The 23,574-nt window shown below is 38.6% G+C and overlaps 1 protein-coding gene across 3 annotated transcripts in view; it reads left to right on the top strand.

Moving 5' to 3' along the window:
• The window catches only part of NUP153 (nucleoporin 153), a 93,756-nt gene that overhangs the window by 23,856 nt on the left and 46,326 nt on the right, over nucleotides 1–23,574 (top strand). For 2 of the 3 annotated variants that reach the window (XM_021936581.2, NM_001302105.1), the window contains 7 exon segments: nucleotides 11,442–11,690; nucleotides 11,843–11,982; nucleotides 12,204–12,332; nucleotides 17,711–17,827; nucleotides 17,920–17,964; nucleotides 18,225–18,278; nucleotides 21,850–21,996. In XM_021936581.2, coding sequence (XP_021792273.1) covers nucleotides 11,442–11,690; nucleotides 11,843–11,982; nucleotides 12,204–12,332; nucleotides 17,711–17,827; nucleotides 17,920–17,964; nucleotides 18,225–18,278; nucleotides 21,850–21,996 — 881 coding nt within the window. 3 annotated transcript variants of the gene reach the window in all.

Here is a 23,574-nt window from a genome sequence, read left to right as displayed (position 1 = left end):
TCAGCTTCTTCATAATCTTATGGGACCACTGTTGCATATGTGTTCTGTAGTTGATTGTTTTTTATTTTTATTTTTTGAGACGGAGTCTTGCTCTGTTGCCCAGACTGGAGTGCAGTGGTGTGATCTTGGCTCACTGCAAGCTCCGCCTCCCGGGTTCATGCCATTCTCCTGCCTTAGCCTCCCGAGTAGCTGGGACTACAGGCGCCCATCACCATGCCCGGCTAATGTTTTTGTATTTTTAGTAAAGACGGGGTTTCAGCGTGTTAGCCAGGATGGTCTCTATCTGCTGACCTCGTGATCCGCCCGCCTCAGCCTCCCAAAGTGCTGGGATTACAGGCGTGAGCCACTGCGCCAGGCTAGTTGACTGTTCTTATGTGGTGCATGACTATATATCTGCTGTTGAAGTAATGTCAGGCTCTGGAAAGCTAACATGGCAGTCCTAAATAAATTTAGTTGTTTACTAAATATTAATTTTATAAATACATATGTTATTACACTTTGCACATACTGCATTTTTTACAAATTGAGTTTGTGGCAATCCCATGTCAAGAAAGTTGAACAGTGCCATTTTTCCACCAGCACACGCTCACCTTGTGTCTGTTACATTTTGGTAATTCTTGCAGTATTTCAAACTTTTAAATTCAGTATCTATCATGGTAATCAGTGTTCTTTGGTATTACTATTGTAATTGTTCTGGGGTGCCACGAGCCACAACCATATAAGATGATGAACTTAATCAGTGAATGTTGTGTGTGTTCCGGCTGCTCCACCGACTGGCTATTCCCCTTTTCTCTCCCTCTTTCTGGGCCTCCCTATTCTCTGACAATATTGAAATTAGGCTAATTAATAACCTTACAATGGCCTCTGAGTGTTCCAGTGAAAATTAGAGTTCCCCGTCTTTTATCCAAAAGCTGTAAGTACTTAAGTTTAGTGAGGGAAGGCATGTGGACAGCTGAGACAGGCCTGAAGCTAGGCCTCTTGTACCAGTTAGCCAACTTGTGAATGCAAAGGAAAAGTTATTGATGGAAATTAAAAGTGCTGCTCTAGTTAACACACAAAGGATAATAGGAATGCAGAGCAACCAGTTGCTGATGTGTAGAAAGTTTGAGTGGTTTGGATAGACGATCAAACTAGCTACAACATTCCCTTAAGCCAAAGCGTAATCCAGAGCAAGCCCTAACTCCCTTGAATTCTGTGAAGGCTGAGAGAGATGAGAAACCTGCAGGAGAAAAGTTGGAAGCCAGCGGAGATTTATTCATGAGGTTTAAGGAAAGAATCTGTCTCTATAACATAAAAGGGCAAGATGAAGCAACAAGTGCTGATGTAGGAGCTGCAATAAGTTATCCAGAAGATTTAGCTAAAAGCACTGACGAAGGTGGTGTATTAATCCATTTTGCATTCTACAAAGGAATACCCGAGACTGGGTAATTCATAAAGAAGAGAAGCTTATTTGGCTCATGGTTCTGCAAGCTGTGTGGGCATGGCACCAGCATCTGCTTGGCTTTTAGTGTGATCTCAGGAGGTTTTTACTCATGGCAGAAGGCAGAGTGGGAGCAGGCATATCAGTCACATGGAGAGAGAAGGGAGCAAGAGCAGAGAGGTCCCAGACTCTTTTTAATAACCAAATATCACTTGAGGCCATTACCCTGGGGAGGATACCAAGCCATTCATGAGGAATCTGCCCCCATGACCCGAAGACTTCCCATTCGACCCCACTCCCAACATTGGGGATGACATTTCAACATAGGATTTGGAGGGGACAGACATCTAAACTGTATCAGATGACTACGCAGCACAACACATTTTCAGATGAAACGTGGTCTCCTGTTGGAAGAAGATACCATCTAGGATTTTGATATTTGGAGAAGAGATGTCAATACCTGGCTTCAAAGGATAGGCTAATCTCTTATTAGGGGTTAATGCAACTGGTGATTGTAAGTTGAAGCCAGTACTTATTTACCATTTCAAAGATCCTAGGGCTCTTAAGAATTATGCTAAATCTACTCTGCCTGTGCTGTGTAATTGGAACAACAAAACCTGGATGATGGCACATTTATTTACAGCATGGTTTACTGAACATTTTAAGCCCGTGTTGTTGAGACCTCTTGCTTGGGGACAAAAAGATGCTTTTCAAAATAGCCACTGCTCATTGATAGTGCATCTGGTCACCCAAGAGCTGTAATGAGATGTGCATCGAGATTAATGTTGTTCTCATGCTTAATTATTAATACAATGTCCATTCTGCAGCCCATGGATCAAGGAGGCATTTTGACTTTCCAGTCTCATTATTTAAGAAATAACCTTTCATATGGCTATAGCTGTCATAGTCATTCCTCAGATAGATCTGGGTAAAGTAAATTGAAAACCTTTTGGAAAAGATTCACCATTCTAGATGACATTAAGAACATTCGTTGAGTTTCGAGTCAAGGCTAACTGGGGGGAGAAAAATCATTTGTGATTTACGGGAGGAGGTTCAAATATTAACATGAATAGGAGTTTAGAGAAAGTTGATTCCAATCCCCATGGATAACTTTGAGGGGTTCAGGACTTCAGTGGAGGAAGGAACTACAAATGTTACAAATGTGGTAGAAATAGAGAACTAGAATTAGAAGTGGAGTATGAAGATGTGACTGAATTACTGTAGCATCTTACACTCAAACTTGAATGGATGAGGAGTTGCTTCTTATGGATGAGCAAAGAAAGTGCTTTCTTTTTTTTTTTGAGACAGTCTTGCTCTGTTGCCCACTCTGGAATGCAGTGGTGCAATCTCAGCCCACTGCAACTTCCGCCTCCTGGGATCAAGCAATTCTCCTGCCTCGGCCTCCCGAGTAGCTGGGACTAAGGCATATTTTTTGTATTTTTTGTATTTTTACAAAAAATTACGCCCAGCTAATTTTTTGTATTTTTAGTAGAAATGGGGTTTCACCGTGTTGGCAAGGATCATCTCTAGCTCCTGATCTTGTGATCCGCCCCGCTCGGCCTCGGGAAGTGCTGGGATTGTAGGTGTGAGCCACCACGCCTGGTGAAAGTGATTTCTTGAGATGGAATCTACTCTTGGTAAAGATACTGTGCACATTTTTAAGATTACAGAATAATATGGAATATTACATAAACTTAGTTGATACAGCAGCAGCAAAATTTGAGAGGACTGACTCCCATTTTGAAAATTCTGCAGTTAGAATGCTATCAAAAATGTTGCATGCCACAGAGAAATCTTTTAAAGGAATAGTCAATCGATGAGGCAAACTTCATTGTTGTCTTATTTTAAGAAATTGCCACCACCACCCCAGCCTTCAGTACTCATCACCCTGATCAGTCAGTAGCCATCAACATTGAGGCAAAGACCTGTTAACACCACCTAAAAGATTATGACTTTCTGAAGGCTCAGCAGATTGTTATTTGTTAGCAATTTTTTTTTTAAAGTAGGTACATTGTTTTTATTGTCATAATGCTATTGCACACTTAATAGGCTATAGTGTAGTGTAAACATAACTTTTGTATGCCCTGGGAAACAAAAAACGGTGTGACTCACTTTACATTCTCCTCCTCAGCCTCCCAGGTAGCTGGGACTACAAGAGTGTGCTGCCATGCCTAGCTATGTTTTAAAAATTTTTAGTAGGGGTGAGGCCTCATTATGTTGCCCAGGCTGGTCTTGAACTCCTGGCCTCAAGTGATCCTCCTGCCTCAGCCTCCTAAAAGCACTGGGATTATAGGCATGAGCCACCACACCTGGCCTGTGTTGGATTTCTTTTTCCTCTTTGGTGTCTGTATATACTAGATTTAGTTGATGTCCTGCCAAGAGTTGGAAAATTATCCTGTCACTTTTCTCTTATAGGAGAAACTGATGCAGGGATGAGAGAATGGGATAAGTAAAAAGCATTTTTGTAGTATAATATACTACAGTAATATTGGAATACTTGATACCCCAGGAAACGTTTCAGCCTATGTGTATGTAAATCCTGATTGCAGATAAATTGAAATATTTATTATGTGTAAATGCTGATTGGATTGGTTTAGATACCTCTGCCAGTGGATTTCTAAGCCCCAGACAGTATCTCTGGTATTTTGTTTTGTTTTGTTTTGAGACAGATTCTTGCTCTGTCACCCAGGCTGGAGTGCAGTGGCATGATCTCGGCTCACTACAACCTCTGCCTCCCGGGTTCACGCCATTCTCCTGCCTCAGCCTCCCAAGTAGCTGGGACTACAGGCACCCGCCACCATGCCCGGCTAATTTTTTGTATTTTTAGTAGAGATGGGGTTTCACCGTGTTAGCCAGAATGGTCTCTATCTCCTGACCTCGTGATCTGCCTGCCTCAGCCTCCCAAAGTGCTAGCATTACACGCGTGAGCCATCACACCCGGCCCAGTATCTCTGTTAACCTGAGTCCTCCTGATAATAAATTATTATATATAAAATAAATTTAGATATTCTATCAGATTTTTAAAATAGGATTTTTAATGAATAATTATTTTTAAAAATTCATTGTCTTTTTAGCTGCGATGGAAACATTTGTTTTTGAATCGCAGTAAAATATATATAACATAATTTATGTTATTTTGCAGTGCACTGTTCAGTGACTTTAAGTATATTCTCATTATTGCGCAACCATTACCACCTTTCATCTCAGAATTTTTCATCTTACAAAACTGGAAGTCTATACCCATTGAACAATACCACCTCATTTCCTCTCTCCCCTCAGGCCCTGCCAAGTCACAGTTCTACAGTACTATCTCTGTTAAGTACCTCATGTTAATTAATGTTTATCTCATGTACCTCATGTTAATTAATCATACAGCATTTGTCTTTGTTATTGGCTTTATTTCACTTAGCATAATGCCTTCAAGGTTCTACATGTTGTAGCATGTATCACAATTTCCTTTTTAAGGCAGAATAATATATTGAATGTATATATCACATTTTGCTTATCCATTTGTCTGTTGATGGAGATTTGAGTTGCATCTACCTATTGGCTCTTGTGAATGATGCTGCTGTGAACATGAGCGCACAAATCTCTTTGAGACCTTGCTTTCAGTTCCTTTGGGTATATACCCAGAGTGGAATTGCTAGATCATAAGGAAATTCTGTCCTTAATTTTTTGAGAAATTACTATTTCCATAGTGGCTGCACTGTTTTATATTCCCACTGATAGTGTACAATTTCTTCACATCCTTACTAACATTTATTTTCCCCTTTCTTGTTAATAGCTGTCCTGATGGGTATGAAATGTTATCTCACTGTGGTTTTAATTTGCATTTCTCTGATGGTTAGTGATGTTGAACATCTTTTCATATACTCTTTGGCCATCTGTCTGTAATCTTAGAGAAATGCCTATTTCGGTTCTTTGCCCACTTTTTAATCAACTTCTTTTTGGGGGGGGGGTTGTAGGAATTCTTTTTTATATTTTGCTTGGATTTACCTTTTTTAAAAAAAGGTTTATTTTTAATTATTACATAATACATAATATTTGTACACATATATGGGGTACATGTAATATTTTGATATAAACATACAATGTGTACTGATCAAATCAGGGTAATTGGGATGTCCGTTACCCTTAGAATTTATTTCTTTGTGTTAGCACGTTCTAATTCCACTCTTTTAGCTATTTTGAAATAAGACGATGAATTGTTGTTATATTTGCTGTATTGTATGCTACCAAACACTAGATCTTACTCCTTCTAACTGTATTTTTGTGTCCTCTGTTTATCTCCCGTTCACCACCACCCTTTCTATCTTCTGGTAACCATCATTCTATTCTCTGTCTCCATGAGTTCCCTACTGGTAATTGTCATTCCATTCTCTGTCTCCATGGAACAGTCCCCCCCGCCCTTTTTTTTTTTAAAGCTGTCACATTTGAGAACATGTGATAGTTGTCTTTTTGTGCCTGGCTTATTTCACTTAATGTGATGTTCTACAGTTCCATCTATATTGTTGCAAATGGCAAGATTTAATTCTTTTTTTTTTAATGGCTGAATAATACTCCATTGTGTATATGTAGCACAGTTTCTTTGTCCATTCATTTGTGGATGGATACTTAGGTCAATTCCATATCTTGGCTATTGTGAATAGTGCTGCAATAAATATGTGAGTGCAGATTATCTCTTTGATGTACTAATTTCCTTTATCTTGGATATATACCCAGCAGTGGGATTGCTGGATCATATTGTGGTTCTACTTTTAGTTTTTGTGAGAAACCTCAATGATGTTCTCCATAATGACTGTACTAATTGACATTCCCACCAACAACAGTGTACAAGGATTCTCCTTTCTCTACATCCTCACCAGCATCCATTATTGCCTTTTTGATAAAAGCCATTTTCACTGGGGATTGGAGTTCTTTCTATGTTCTGGATATTAATCCCTTATCACATATATAATTTGTGGATATTTTCTCCCATCCTGTAGGTTGGCCTTTTACTCTGTTGATTACATCCTTTGATGCGTAAAAGTTTTTACATTTGATGTAGTCCTGTTTGTTTGTTTTTGCTTCTGTGGCCTGTGCTTTTAGTGTCATATTTAATAAATCATTGTCAAATCTCATGTCCTGAAATTCTGTTTTCTTCTAAAAGTTTTTTAGTTTTGGGTGTTATACTTTGGTCTTTAATCCATTTAGAGTTAATTTTCATATATGGTTCAAGATAAGGGTTCATTCTTTTCCATGTGGATATCCAGTTTTTCAAACCATTTAATAAAGAGACCATCTTTTTCCCATTGAGTGGTCTTGAAATCCTTGTTGAAGATCGTTTGATCAAATATGGTAGTTTGTTTCTGGGCCCTGTGTTCACTTGCATGGTCTATGTTGTTTGTCTTTATTCTAGTATTACAGACCACAGGCTCTTTGGTTTCCCATGTAATGGAAATTAACACGGAGCCAAGCAGATTTCCCAGACAGGACTTTTATTTCAGGGCTTCTGCTTGAGCACAAGGGAAACAATGGAGGTGAGGCTCAAGGATCCTCTTCTGGCTTCCTGGAAAAAGCCAGTAGGACTTTTTTTTATTAGGCAAAGCACAGGAATTGACATGGAGTAAGGTATGCAGGCTGGGCTGGGCAAAGCACTACAGGGTAGGGTATGCAAGGCAGCATATCTGGTTGCGGTGATTATCTCCAGTAGGGGTCTGGCTGGTGGCAACAATGCTGTAAATCAATTATTTCGCATTCCTTCCTGAGGTGGACTCTGCAACCTTGATTTGGTTTTGGATCTCCTAAGACCAATTCCTGGAATTCTTTAAAAGGTATGGTTACACATTATGAGAGCACCGCAGAATGGCTGTTTTCTTTGTGTGTGACTAAACCCTCAGGGTTAGCATGTGTAATATCAGTGAGGTAATGTTACGGGTTTTGTGAGGAGGAGAAAAAAAAAATAAGTGAAGGAGAAACTACATCCCACCTCCTGTTCTCTCTCACCAGTGCCACATTGTTTTCATTACTGTACTTCTGTAATAAGTTTTAAAATCAGAAAGCATGAGACCTCCAACTTTGTTGTTTTTGAAGATTATTTTGGCATTTTGAGGTTCCTTGAGATTCCATATGAATTTTAGGATAGGTTTTCTATTTCTGCAAAAAACGTCTTTGGGATTTAGAGAGATTGTATTGAATCTGTAGATAGATTGCTTTGAATAGTATTGACATCCCAACAATATTTAGTCTTGTAGTCCACGTACGCGGGATATTTTTCCGTTTATTTATGTTTTTTTCCTTTTAGTACTATTTTGTAGTTTCCATGTGCACATCTTTTACCTTCGTTCATTCCTAAATATTTTATTCTTTTCGGTGCTATTATAAATGAAATTGTTTTCTTAATTTACTTTTCAGATTGTTCATTATTAGTGCATAGAAACAAATTTTTTTGTGTGTTGATTTTTGTATCCTGGTACTTGGCTAAATTTGCTCTAACAGCTTTTGACTGAATCTTCACTGTTATTTGCATGTAAGATTATGTCAACTGCAAATACGATTTTTTACTTTTTCTTTTCCAATTTAGATGTGTTTTATTTATTTCTCTTATTGCTCTGACTATAATTTACAATATTATGTTGAATAGAAGTGGGGAAATTGAGAAGCTTTGCCTTCTGGTCTTAGAGAAAAATCTTTCAGTCTTTTATCATTGAGTATGATGTTAGTGTGGTTTTGCATATATGGCTTTTATTATGTTGTAGTTTCCTTCTAGTCTTAGTTTGTTGAGTGTTTTTATCTGCAGTTGCTTTTGTTTTTTTTTTTTTTTTTTGTTACAGTACTTTGGAACTAAATAATCTAGAATTGTTTTATTGTTTAAGGAGTTTTGAGATAGTCTTGCTTTATTGGTCAGGCTGGAGTGCAGTGGTGCCATCAGAGCTCACTGCAGCTTTGAACTCCTGGGCTCAAGTGATCCTCCCACCTCAGCCTCCTGAGTAGCTGGGACTACAGGTGTGTGCAATCACACCCAGCTGACTTTTTAAATTTTTAGTAGAGATGAAGTCTCAGTTTGTTGCCCAGGCTGGTCTTGAACTCCTGGGCTCAAGTGATACTCCTGCCTTGGCCTCCTAAAGTGTTGGGACTACAGGCGTGAGCCACTGTGTCCAGCCAAGACAATTTTTTAGGAAGATAGCACACAGAAGAACACTGCAGAATGGCAAATACAGTCTAGCAGCACATCACAAAATACTTACTGAGGAGAGCATTAATCAATTAATGCAAGTAGTCATTCAGGATTTAATATAGTTTACCATGTTACTAGGTAAAATGATCCTATTTTTGCTTTTTAGTAAATAGACATTTGCTAAAATTTAAAATTCACTCTTTGTTTCTATTTGGAGTTTAGAAACTGTTACTTCCTTAGCATGTCAGTTTTTCAAACCAAAGACCAGAATCTTTTTTTTTTTTTTTTTTTTTTTGAGACAGAGGGCTCTGTCAACCAGGCTGAAATGCAGTGGCACGATCTCAGCTCACTGCAACTTCTGCCTCCCAGGTTCAAGCGATTCTCATGCTTCAGCCTTGCAAGTAGCTGGAATTACAGGCACGTGCCACCATGCCCGGGTAATTTTTGTATTTTTAGTAGAGATGGGATTTTGCCGTGTTGGCCAGTCTGGTCTTGAACTCCTGACCTCAAGTCGTCTGCCTGCCTCGGCCTCCCAAAGTACTGGGATTACAGATGTGAGCCACTGTACCCAGCCCAGAATCATATTTAATGGTGAAACATTAGAGGCAATCTCATTAAAGTTGGGAATAAGGTAGAAGTCCATCATCACCACTTCTAGATATTAAGAATGTAATTAGTTATGGGGATGTGGTAATATGTTAGAATAAGGAAACTGTAGCAATTGACACACGGTTAATATTGAAAATACCTGACCACTCTCTTATTTAAGCAGTAGCCAATTAGAAAACATGAAAGAAGAAAGGATCCCATTTGCAGTATCAAACAATTGGGAGGTGGAGGTTGCAGTGAGCTGAGATTGCCACTGCACTCTAGCCTGGGTGACAAAGTGAGACTGTCTCAAAAAAAAAAAAAATCATACACTTTAACAAGAAGTGTGTGACACTCTAGAAGAAGAAATTCTCTTAAGTTCCACTGAGGGTCATAAAGCAGATCTGAACCAAAGGAAAGGTGGGTAGGAAAGCAGTGTTGGGAATGATATCAGTTCTTTTTAAAAACCTTAAATTCAGTGTGATCCTAGTCAAAATAATTTTAAGGGCTCTTTTAGGAACTTTGAACATATTCCAGATAGCTGCTTTAAAGTCTTGTTATGCTAAATATTTTAAGGTCTTTGTCTGCTACCTTTGGTTAAAGTTTCTAACACCTACTTTCCCCTATCCCCCTACCCTGTGCATCGATCACAGTTTTCTTTTTTCTATACATTGAGTTTTGACTATATTGGCATTTTGAATGATAATGTGTAGAGACTCTTGGTTCTGTCATCTTCCTCTGAAGAGTGTTGGTTCTTGTTTTTAGCAGGCAGTTTAGTTAATGATAATTTTGAACTTTCGTAGTTGTAGTTTTGTGCTGTGTTAATGTATATTTGTGGGAAGTCCAGGGTGTTTCCTAAGCCTCCCAATGTGGTGGGCCTTAGCCTCCAAGCTCTGTCTCCCCTGTGGCTTTTTAGGAGAGATCCATAGTAGATCTTACTTTAGTTATATACTTACTCCTTATTTTTAAGGGGGAACCTTTTGGTATATCAGCTGAATGCCATTGTTAATGAGATCTCTGAATTCTGATGGCCCTAAAACTTGAGAGTCTTCAGCATTGTTTTTTCCCCTAGCACGGTACACTGTCTGGTGTCTCTGTTTTCTCAACTCCATAGCAGCTGCTGCGTAAGGCTTGGGTGGTCTTGCTATGAGTATGTACAGCCTGTCCGCTCACTGGACACTCCCATGTGGATTTCTGGGAGACCCTCTCTGCACAGTTCCCTACTCTCCAGTGCCCTGAATTCTGATTTCTTCCTGCTCTGTGTTACTTGACTTTAGGTGTCTGTTCAAGGTCTGAAAATGTTCTTAGACAGAGAGCTGGGTAATCGTAGGGCTCACCTTGTGAGTTTTTGTGCTGTTTTCCACTGTCTGAAAGCAGTAGCCTCATATTTTTTTCTCCAGTCTTATAGTTGTTTACAGTAGAAGGGCTGATCTGGTCCCAGTTATTCCATCCTAACTGGAGGCCTCTTTTTGGGGAACTTTAGAAACAATTCTAAAGTTTTTGAAAATGTCCCTGAAAACAAATAAATTCTGAAAAAGAATTTATTTTAATAATTTCATATTTTAATAAAGGGAAGGTGGGGTAGAGTAACTTCAACAGGCATTAAATTTATTCTAAAGCATAATATTTAAAACATTTGGTACTCGTACGGAAGTATAAAGATACATCATTAGAGGAAGGGAGGAATAAAGACTCTTGGAAGTTAGTATGGTTTAGTATGTGGTAACAGTGGCTTCTCAATCATTGAGGAAAGGATGGCTTATTTAAGAGATTACCTTAGGTTATAAACAGGCTAACCATTTGGAAAACAGTGAAGCTGAATCCTTTCTTTACTCCTGCATCATAACTAATTTCAGATGGGAGTCAAGATTAGACATATTGAAATAAAAGCAACAGTATCAAAATATGGGTAAAACTTATTTTTTATGGTCTCAGAATGATAGGACTATAAATAAGGCACAAGTTATTTTCTGTATTACAAAATACACCATCAAAAAAGTGAATGGGTTTAATCAACTGGCAAAAAATAGTTGTATTTCAACTGTTGTATCATATCACATCACTCTTACTGGTTTAAAAAAATTAGCTCTCATTTAAATTAATTTTAGTTGAAACTTTGTTTTGGCTAGGAGTATGTTATATTGGGCTTATGGGAGGCCTCAGTGATTTGAATTGAAGCTATTATATACTATAATGTGTTTTCTTAAAGTAAAAACCATTTGTGGTAGTGTATTGCTCTAAGTTGTATATTCATAATATTAATGCTTTTCTTTTAAGAACCTTCAACAACTAGTACTGCTTCAAATTATCCAGATGTGTTAACAAGGCCTTCTCTTCATCGGAGCCATCTGAATTTCTCTATGTTGGAATCCCCTGCATTACACTGTCAGCCATCTACATCCTCAGCATTCCCAATTGGCAGTTCGGGATTTTCCCTTGTAAAGGAAATTAAAGATTCTACCTCTCAGCATGATGATGATAACATCTCAACTACCAGTGGTTTTTCTTCAAGAGCTTCTGATAAAGGTATTCTTGACATGTGGTAGTACATAATTTGGGTAGTAAAATTAAATTTTATAGGATTTTTTTTTTCCTGACTTGGATATAATTTTTGTATTTACAAAAATCTAGGATCTTGTATTGGTGTTATTACTATGGATTATGTAATTTTGTTTCAGATATAACTGTTTCAAAGAACACTTCATTGCCACCTCTGTGGTCCCCAGAAGCTGAACGTTCTCACTCACTCTCGCAGCACACTGCCACCAGCTCAAAAAAACCAGCATTCAACTTGTCTGCCTTTGGAACACTTTCCCCTGTGAGTACTAACTGGGTTGGATTTAATCACATTAGTCTTGAGTGTTTATTGCATTTATATATTTATATATATATATATATATATATTTTTTTTTTTTTTTTTTGAGACAAGAGTCTTTCTCTGTTGCCCAGGCTTCAGTGCAGTGGCACCATCTTAGCTCCCTGCAGCCTCCACCTCCTGGGTTCATATGACTTATAATTTATCATTGTGTTTCTGTGCAGTCACTTGGGAATTCTTCAGTCCTTAAAACCAGTCAGCTTGGAGACTCTCCTTTTTATCCTGGAAAAACAACATACGGTGGGGCAGCGGCTGCTGTAAGACAGTCTAAACTACGAAATACACCTTATCAGGTAGGTTCCAATAGGAGGGTTGATGACCTTTTTTTTTTTTTTTCCACTTTAACTGGATAATAAATTACTTTGTGCTCAAAAAAATAGTTTTGATTTATTTTTTATTTTTCTTTTATTTATTTATTTTTGAGATAGTCTTGGCTCTGTTGCCCAGGCTGGAGTATGGTGGCACGATCTCGGCCCATGCTGCAACCTCTGCCTCTTGGTTTCAAGCGATGCTCCTGCCTCAGCCTCCCAAGTAGCTGGGAGTACAGGCACACGCCACCACGCCCAGCTAATTTTTTGTATTTTTAGTAGAGACAGGTTTCACTATGTTGGCCAGGATGATCTCGATCTCTTGACCTTGTGATCCCCCATCCTCGGCCTTTCAAAGTGTTAGGATTACAGGCGTGAACCACTGCGCCTGGCCAGTAGTTTTGATTTAATATTATTCTTTGGGAAAATAACAGCTATAGGTTATATTTTTTCATTTAGCATATGTAGACATTATTTAGACCTATGTGAATGTTTTATGTATTAGATATGTGTGTGTATCTCAAGAAATGTGATTTTTTTTTAAATGAGGTATAAATTACGCATATTAAAATTTACCATTGTTTTATAGTATTTGAGTTTTAACAAAACACATTATTATGTATATAACCACTTCTGCAATCAAATATTGATCAGACATTTTCATCACCCCAGAACATTACCTTATGTATCTCTTGAGTCAATCCTTCCTCCTCCCACCACCCTCTGGCAACCACTGATCTGTTTTCTTTCTCTGTAGTTTTGGCTTTTCCAGAATGTCATATACATTTAGTCATATGTAGCCTTTTGATTCTGGCTTATTCTACTAAGCATAATGCATTTGAGATTCATCTGTTTTTGCATCTTTTAATAGTTCCTTTTTATTGCTGAGTAGTTAGTATGGTTAATACAGTTGGTTTATTATTCACTAGTGAAAAGACATTGAATTGTTTCCAGTTTCTGACAATTATGAATGAAGCTGCTATGAATGTTTTTTGTGAGCATTCATTTTCATCTCTCGGGTAAATACAAATACCTAGGAGTTGAATTGATGGGTCATATGGTAAGTAAGTATTCAGTAAACTTTATAATAAACTGCCAAACCATTTTCCAGAGTGGCTGGTACCAGGTTTCGTTCTGACTAGTAATGTAAGAGTTGCTGTGCATCCTTGTCAGCACTTGGTGGTGTCAGGTTTTTTTGTTTTTGCTATTCTAGTAGGCATGTAGTGGTAACCCCAACTTGTGATTTTAATTTGTACTTCCCTAGTGACTAATGATGTTGAGTGTCTTTTCAGGTATTTATTTGGTGCTTGTTTGCTATCAGCCCATCTTTTGGTGAAATATCTTCTTTGATGAAGTCTCTGTTCAAATCTTCCACCCATTTTAAAATTGGGTTATTTTCTTATTAATAAATTTTGAGAGAGTTCATTTTTCAGGGTACAAATACTTTGTTATATGTTTTGCAAATATTTTCTCCCATTCTGTGGTGTATCTTAACAGTGTCTTTTGAAGAACAGATTTTTTGTTTTTTTCCCTGAGCCAGAGTCTTGTGCTGTCGCCCAGGATTGAGTGCAGTGGTGCACTCTCCACCTCCTGGATTCAAGCAATTCTCTGCCTCAGCCTTCTGAGTAGCTGGGATAACAGGTGCCTGCCACCATACCTGACTGATTTTTGCGTTTTTAGTAGAGATGGAGTGTCTCACCATCTTAGCCAGGCTGGTCTCAAACTCCTGACCTCGTGATCCACCTGCCTCGGCCTCCCAAAGTGCTGGGATTACAGGCATGAGCCACCGCGCCCGGCCAGAAGTTTTACTTTTGTTGACATCTTTTTTGTGTGTGTGTGTGTGCGCGTGTGTGTATTGTTAATGGTTTCATGCTTTTGGTGTCATATCTGAGACATTTTTACTTAATCCCATGTCACAAAGATTTTCTCGTATGTTTTCTTCTACAAGTTTTACAGTTTTAGGATTGATTTTGAATAAATTTTTGTGTGTGGTATGGGGTATTGGTCAAGGTTCATTTTATTTTCTAAATTAAAAAGTTTTTTTAAAAAATTAAAGATGGGAGTCTTACTGTGTTGCTCAGGCTGATCTTGAACTCCTGGGCTCAAGCAATCCTCCTGCTGCAGCCTCCCAAAGTGCTGAGATTACAGGTGTGCCTGGCCGAGGTTGTTTTTTTTTTAAAAAAAAAACATATGGGTGTGCAATTGTTCTAGTGTTATTTGTTAAAAAGACTGTTCATTGAATAGCTTTTGCACCATCATTGTTTTGTGTTTTTGTTTTGAGACAGGGCCTTGCTCTGTCACACAGGCTGGAGTGCAGTGGCACGATCATGGCTCACTGCAACCAGAACCTTCTGGGCTCAAGTGATCCTCCCACTTTAGCCTCCTTATAAGTACCGCGCGCTAACCGATTGTGCCACTGGAGCCACAAATGCCCACTTTAGCCTCGTGGGAGCTGGGACCACAGGCGTGCGCCACCATTCCCAGCTAATTTTTTTTTTTTTTTTTTTTTTTGGTAGCAATGGTCTCACTAAGTTGCCTAGGCTGGTGTTGTACTCCTGGGCTCAAGTGATCCTCCTGTGTTGGCCTCCCAAAGTGTTTGGATTACAAGAATGAACCACCATGCCCGGCCTGCACCTTTGTTGAAATCCGGTTCACATGGCTTTATTTCTGGACTTTTGACCTGCGCCGCTGCCGCCACCCATTGATCTATGTGTCTTTCCTTTTGCCAACACTGCGTCTTTCCTTTTGCCAACACTCCACTGTCTTGATTGCTGTAGGCTTCCGGTAAGTCTTAAAATTAGGTGATAAGAGTAGTCCAACTTTGTTCTTTTTTCAAGCTTGTTTTGGCTTTTTTAGGTCCTTTGCTTTTCTATAAAAATCTAAAACTGGCTTTTTTCTACAGTCTGCTAGGATTTTGATTGGAATTGCTTTTTTTATTTTTGAGATGGAATCTTGCTCTGTCACCCAGGCTGAAGTGCTGTGGCATGATGTTGTTTCACTGCAACCTCCACCTCCCGGGTTCAAGCAATTTTCCTGCCTCAGCCTGTCGAGTAGCTGGGACTACAGGCACACACCACCATGCCCTGCTAATTTTTGTATTTTTAGTAGAGACGAGGTTTTACCATGTTGGCCAGGCTGGTCTCGAACTCCTGACCTCAGGTGATCTGCCCACCTTGGCCTCCCAAGAGTGCTGGTATCATGATTGAGATTGCATTTGAGTCTAAAGACCAATTTGGTGAGAATAGGCATCTTAACAAAAATAGAGTCTTCCAAACCATGAACATGGTGTATCTTCCCATTTAGGTGGTTTATAAATTTTTTTCATCAATGTTTTGTAGTGTTCAGCATTCAGATCTTGAACATATTTTGTTAGACTTTTGTTATTTGGTATTAGTCAAGAATATGTAGCCTGAATAGTCTTATCTTTTCAATGAATTGAGTTCATAATTTAAAATAGGTTCCAGCAAAGAAGCTTCAGGCTCAGATAGCTTCCCTGGTGAATCTTACCAAACATTTTAGAAAGAAATAATACCAATTCTACACAAACTCTTATGTATAGTAGGAGAGTAGGGAACACTTCCCCCAGTACCTTTTATGAGGCCAACATTATTACCCCGAGACCAAAATCAGACAAAAACATTGGAAGACAGCAACAGACTATTATTTCTCATGGATTATAGACACAAACCTTCTCAACAAAAATATTTGTAAATGGAATCCAACAAATTTAAAAAGGAAGCTGCATCATGATCAAGTGGGGTTTATCCTGGGAAGGCAAGGTTGACTCAACATTTGAAAATTAATGGGATTGGGACGGGTGTGGTGGCTCATGCCTGTGTTCCCAGCACTTTGAGAGGCCTTAGATCACCTGAGGTCAGGAGTTCGAGACCAGCCTGGCCAACATGGTGAAACCCCATCTCTACTGAAAATACAAAAATTAGCCGGATGCAGTGGCGCATGCCTGTAATCCCAGATACTCGGGAGGCTGAGGCAGGAGAATTGTTTGAACCTGGGAGTCGGAGGTTGCAGTGAGCCGAGATTACACCACTGCACTACAGCCTGGGCAACAGAGTGAGACTCCCATCTCAAAAAAAAAAAAAAAATTGGATTTACCCTGTAAACAATCTAAAGAGTACTATATGAACATCTCTATAGATATATAAAATATTTTTTTAAAAATCCAACATTTAGTCATGATATAAATTTTCAACAAACCTTGGAATAGATGAGATCCTTCTACCTGATAAAGTGCATCCACAAAAAAATCATCTGGCATCATACTTAATGGTGTGAGGAAGCGAGCAAGGATGCCTGCAATCACTGCTACTGTTTAACATCATACCGCAGGTGCTAGCCAGTGCAGTAGGCACAAAAATCAAGACATGCAGATTGGAAAGGGTATTATTCCTGTAATGTTATTCCTGTACACAGATAACTTGCTTATCTACATAAAAAATCCAAAGAAACTACAAAAAAAGCTACCACAACTAATAAGTGAGTTTAACAGGGTCACAGGATACACTGCGTGAGCCACTGTGCCCAGCCTGTTATATTAACTTCTGAGAAACAAGTCATTAGTATTAAAATTTTAGGTTTTCGTTGCAGTAGAATCTACCATCTCTTTGTTTAGCCATCTTAGAATTTACTCTAATTGAATGTTATTTAATGCTTAGGTTAACTGATATCTTAATTCAGTTTTTATTAATTTAATGTTCTTTGATTCAAATATTATAGATAAATGGATCTAAGGTAATACTAGAACTTTTTATCAATTGCCCCATTTACCCCATGTGACATAACTGGTAGACTTTTTTTTTTTTGAGATGGAGTCTCACTCTGTTATCCAGGCTGGAGTGCAATGGCGCAATCTCAGCCCACTGCAACCTCCACTTCTGGGTTTAAGCGATTCTTCTGCCTCAGCCTCCTGAGTAGCTGGGAGTACAGGTGCCCGCCAGCACACCCAGCTAATTTTTGTATTTTTAGTAGAGATGGAGTTTCACCATGTTGGCCTGGCTGATCTTGAACTACTGACCTCAGGTGATCTACCCGCCTCAGCCTCCCAAAGTGCTGGGATTAGAGACATGAGCCACTGCACCTGGCCCAGACATTTCTTTAGAATGGTGCGTGCTGTCTTATCATTCTTTTGTTGTTGTAAAGGTAATTTCTCAGAGAACTGGATTTCCAATAAAGGCATGAAGAAAAAAATTGAACTTTTAATGACCCTACCCAGAGATAAATTGCTGTTAACGCAGTAAATCTTGTTTTACTTTGGACATCCATTCTATCTTATAAATATTTTCATTGTGTGAAATATGTGCCTTAGATTTTGTGTTACAATAAATAATATAGGGTTTACTTTACAGGCACCAGTTAGAAGACAAATGAAAGCTAAGCAACTCAGTGCACAATCTTATGGTGTGACCAGTTCAACAGCTCGGCGAATATTGCAGTCTTTAGAGAAGATGTCAAGCCCTTTAGCGGTAAATTTTTAAAATCAAAATTAATACAGGAGTGTAACAAAACCTAGTATTATTGAAAAATCTTAATTTTGTTGTTTTTTCAACATTAACAGGATGCAAAAAGAATTCCATCCATTGTTTCTTCTCCTCTGAATTCTGTAAGTTGAAATTTAAACCTTTTAAAAAGATATTGTTCATACAAAAATTAGCTGGGTGTGGTGGCGCACACCTGTAGTCCCAGCTACTTGGGAGGCTGAGGTAGGAGAATCGCTTGAACCTGAGAGGCAGAGGTTGCAGTGAGTTGAGGTTGCGCCACTGCACTCCAGCCTGGGCAACAGAGTGAGACTCCGTCTCAAAAAGAAAAAAAAATTATTTTTCATAACTCCCCAACTATTCTAATAGTATTTTTATTTTTCAGCCTCTTGATAGGAGTGGGATAGATATCACAGATTTTCAGGCCAAAAGAGAAAAGGTAAGACTTGTTTAGCATTTAGTTATTTAAACTCTCTGCAATTTTGTTGTGTTTAAAGTTCACAAGTATACAAATTGGATTTAGTTTAGACATTAGTGAACATGTTTGAAAAGTAATTTTTTTTTTTTTTTTTTTTTTTTTGAGGCTTAGTCTCGCTCTGTCATCCAGACTGGTGTGCAGTGGCGCCATCTTGGCTCACTGCAACCTGTGGCTCCCAGGTTCAAGTGATTCTTGTGCCCCAGCCTCCCTAGTAGCTGAGATTACAGGCACGTGCTGTCTTGCCCCACTAATTTTTGTATTTTTAGTAGAGGCAGGGTTTCACCATTTTAGCCAGGCTGGTCTCTGAGCTCAGGCTGGTCCTCAGGTGTGAGCCACTGTGCCTGACCCCGAAAAGTAATATTCTTTTACTTGGACATTTTACTCTATTCTTCAGGCCTTAGGACTATATTGTATATGTAGTAGACACTCATCCAATTTTTTTTTTTTTTTGGACTATTCAGCATTTCCATCTTCAGGATCTTGACAGACTTTATGGCTTACTCTTACCTTTTGATAAATAAAAATAGGAGTGATCGGCCAGGTGCGGTGGCTTACACCTGTAATCCTAGCACTTTGGGAGGCCCGGGCCAGTGGATCACTTAAGGTCAGGAGTTCAAAACCAGCCTGGACAACATGGTGAAACCCTGTCTCTACTAAAAATACAAAAAAAATTAGCCAGGTATAGTGGCGTCCACCTGCAATCTCAGCTACTCTGGAGGCTGAGGCAGGAGAATCACCTGAACCCGGGAGTAGGAGGGTGCAGCAAGCTGAGGTTGCAGCACTGCACTGCAGCCTGGGAGACAAAGTCTATCTCAAAAAAAAAAAAAAGAAAAGAAAAAATAGTTCAGTAAACTAAAGTCCTCATTGCACATCATCATCTTTGTATACTTTCCTCATTAACCAAATTTTTGTGAAGTTTATTGTGTGTAGTAGAATTTCAGTTAGGCACATCTCTCATCAGCCAAACAAAATACTGTTCCAAGATAGTGGTACTAATAAAGTTGATCATTATATCTTGCTGCCCTTTTAATATATCCTATTTGCTTAAAATTAACTTCGGAGGTTACTGTGCGAAAAAATACAATGTTTGATAGTTTGAATTAAAGAGGGATCTTTTGTTTATTTATAGCTGGTAAAGCATCCTTCAGGGAAAACAGACTGTTGGATTTTTCTTTTTCTTTTTTTTTGAGACAGTCTCTCGCTCTGTCACCCAGGCTGGAGTGTACAGTGGCGCAGTCTCAGCTCACTGCAACCTCCGTCTTCCGGGCTTAAGCAATTCTTCCGCCTCAGCCTCCTGGGTAGCTGTGACTATAGGCGCCTGTCACCATGCCTGGGTAATTTTTTGTATATTTAGTAGAGCTGGGGTTTCACCATATTAGCTAGGATAGTCTCAATCTCTTGACCTCGTGATCCGCCCGCCTCAGCCTTCCAAAGTGCAGGGATTACAGGCGTGAGCCACTGCCCGGCCTGGATTTTTCTTTTGAAAGCGTTTCTTATAATACCAAGTTCCTCAAAAGTAATTATTTAAATTGTAATTTTATGAATTAATTGTAATGACTACGATATTGATAAATTATCTGTAATGAAATTCTGATGCAGAGAAAGCTAATATTGAACTTTTTATTGGAAGTGTTGCTTCTCAATTTTTGGAATTACCTAGACATTTGTAATTAGGCAAGAAGGAATCTATTACTAGCTTCTATGATGGGATTAATTTAAGCTACTAGCTTTTCTCAATCCCTTATTTGTATCAAGTTATTTTATAATAAGAGGTGAAATTTTAAAATTATGTCATAATGTAAGTTCTTATCAGTAACAGTTTTACTAATGGTTGAGTATAGTATCCATAAAAGTTTATTAATGGGTGCTAAGAAATAAAAAGCCAGAATACAGTATCATAGCTCATGTTTCACAGATGTTATCAGAACAGTCTGCAAAATAGCCTGTCTTATTGAGTTGTATGTAAGGTCACATTTGTGAAGAGGTTTTAGGGAAGTGTTAGTAACTAGACAGAGGCTTTGCCCTGGAAACCAACGTTGTTCACAGCTGCTGCTGAGTGAAAGGACCCTATTCATAGGATTACAGTCTTTGGACAGAGTTAGAAGCTTCTGGCTTTATAGTGGTTTTATGCCAACAAGCTTTTTACTATGTTTCAGTTTAGCAAAGGACTATTGTTAACAAAACACTTGGTGTACTTACATAATAAATTGAGTTCATTTTACAGTTTGAAAGTCTTAACAGTTATTTACCATTTAGACTTATGTTGTAAGATTTTTGGTTTGGCTTGGTATTTAAATAACAATGGGGGAAATAACATGGAGAGGGATTTGGTCACATTTTTGGGAATTGAAATATTTTCATAGCTAGTTTTTATGTTTGTTTTGGGAGAGTGACTCTTGCTTTGTCTCCCAGGCTGGAGTGTGGTGACACAATCTTGGCTCACTGAAACCTCTGCCTCCTGGGTTCAAACCATTCTCCTGCCGCAGCCTCCTAAGTAGCCGGGATTACAGGCACATGCCACCATGCCTGGCTGATTTTTACATTTTTAGTAGAGACAGTTTCACCATGTTGGCCAGGCTGGTCTCGAACTCCTGACCTCAAATGATCCACCTGCCTCGGCCTCCCACGTTGCTGGGATTACAGGCATGAGCCACCACGCCTGGCCCATAGCTAGTTTTAAAATATCTTATTTGCAGCTCAGAAAATATGGATAGTAATTCAGGGAAAATGTGACAAAAGTACATTTTAGTTCATGCATTTAAAATTCACTCTGGGCCAGGCACAGTGGGTCATGCCTGTAATCCCAGCACTTAAAGAGGCTGAGGCAGAAGGATTGCTTGAGCTCAGAAGTTTGAGGCCAGTCTGGGCAACACAGCAAGACCTAATCTCCGTTAAAAAAAAAAAAAATAAAGCCAGGCGAGGTGTCTTATGTCTGTAATCTCAGCACTTTGGGAGGTTGAGGCAGGCAGATTGCTTGAGCCGAGGAGTGTGAGACCAGCCTGGGCAACATGGCGAGACCCTGTCTCTACAAAAAATACCAAAAAAATTAGTCAGGTATGGTGGCGCATGCCTGTCTACACAGGAGGCTGTGGTGGAAGGATCACCCAGGTCTTGGCTACAGTGAGCTGTGGTCTGGGTGACAGAGCAGGAGTCCGTCTTTTAAAAAAAAAAAAATTTTTTTTTTAAATTAATTAACTCTGTAAAAGGTTAGATTTGTAGTGCTGTTTTGAATATAGTTCCATTTTCTATGCATGCATGTGTGTAAAAAGTCATTAAGTCTGGAATGAAATACAGTGTATCCATGAAACCAATTTTAGAATTATGTGTGTGTATATTTATGTGCATATATGTATATAAATAGATACATACCTTGGATTCCATTATTATCAGTTTTTCCTCTTGTTTGTATCTACTGTATATTTCTCTAGGAAATACTCTTGGTCTTTAGGTCACATTAGCTATTGTCAAAATTTAGTTATGAATTATTGATTTATACGAAAATAAATGTCTTTGATTTCTGTTTACCTGTCAGGTGGATTCTCAGTATCCTCCTGTTCAGAGACTTATGACCCCAAAGCCAGTTTCCATAGCAGCAAATCGAAGTGTTTATTTTAAACCATCGCTGACTCCATCTGGTGAATTCAGGAAGACTAATCAAAGAATAGATAAAAAGTGCAGTGTGAGTATATGTATATTTCTACCAGTCTTTGAATATTGATTAGAATGAGTAAGATTAAATAATGTTAAATATAACTACCATTGCATTCTAGCAACTGTATAACGCATTAAGGTTGTGAATTAGTGATGATTATGAATTGGTATACTTTTAAAATAGCTGTCACCTTGATCAAATCTTTCTTTTTTTTTTTAAGATGGAGTCTCACTCTGTCGCCCAGGGTGGAGTGCAATGGCATGCATGGTCTCAGCTCACTGTAGCTTCTGCCTCCTGGGTTCAAGTGATTCTCCTGCCTCAGCCTCCCGAGTAGCTGGGACTACAGGCATGTGCCACCTCACTCAGCTAATTTTTGTATTTTTAGTAGAGACAGGGTTTCACCACGTTGGCCAGGCTGGTCTCAAACTCCTGACCTCAAGTGGCCCACCTGCTTAGGCCTCCCAAAGTGCTGGGATTACAGGTGTGAGCCACTGCGCCTAGCCGCTACCTTGATCAGATCTTAAGTTAGTGTTGACTAGTAAACTCTAGCATATACTCATTGTTTAGGTTTAATAATTTTGCTGGATTTGCTTTATCTGTTTCTTGCGTGTGGCGTTGTTGAACTATCTGAAAGTAAATTTCAGACATTATCTTTTGAACCCTAAGTACTTTGATATGCATCTCCTAAGTACTTTGTCCTGTATTATCCCATCTAAGAAAATTAATTCTAATTCCTTAAAACTATCTAATATCCAGTTCATATTGAAATGTTTTTCATAATTGCTTTTTTGAACCAGGACTCAGCAAGGTTCAGATACTGCTTTTGGTTTTGTTTTTCCATACCTCAAACCCTCACCCTGGCCACATTGGATTCTGTTTCTTGAGATAATTCACATATCATGCAAAGTTTAAATCCTACATATTTAAAGTTTTCAATTCAGTGGTTTTAGCATGTTTGGAAAACACTTTATAAATAAAGTGGTGTCTGTGAGTTGTTCAACTGTTCAGCCATCATAATGGTAAATTTTAGAACGTTTGTATTACCATCTCTCCCACCCTTTGAAAATCTCATACCCATACCCAGTAGTAGCCACTTAGCATAATGTTTTCAAGGTTCATTCGCGTTGTAGTATGTATCAGTACTTCATTTTTTCCCTTTTTATGGCTGAATAATATTTCATTGTAAGAATATACTAGATTTTGTAGATATTTCATTGTATGGATATACTAGATTTTGTTTTATCCATTAATCAGTTGAGGGACATTGGGGTGGTTTTTACTTTTTGGCTATAATGAATAATGCTCCTATCAACATTTATGTGTGTGTGTTTTTGTTTGTTTGTTTTGTGGACGTGTTTTTATTTCTCTTGGATTTATACCTAGAAATAGAATTGCTGGATCTTAGGTTTTTGAAGAGACCAGGCCAGTTTTCTTATAAAATGTCCCATAATCTGGGTTTGTCTGTTTTTTTGTGTCATTTAACTTGTGTTTTTGTTTACTTAACACCTTACTGTTCATGCCTTTACTTACATTTAATCTCATTTCTAACAACTCAATTTATTGAAAACCTTGAAACTTAGAAAGATTAGTACAGTGATTGCCCAT

This window comes from Papio anubis, chromosome 6, assembly GCF_008728515.1.
Source record: "Papio anubis isolate 15944 chromosome 6, Panubis1.0, whole genome shotgun sequence".
In the NCBI taxonomy this organism is placed as follows: domain Eukaryota; kingdom Metazoa; phylum Chordata; class Mammalia; order Primates; family Cercopithecidae; genus Papio; species Papio anubis.
Note: the sequence above shows the minus strand (reverse complement) of the source record. Positions and strands in the feature narration are given on the sequence as shown.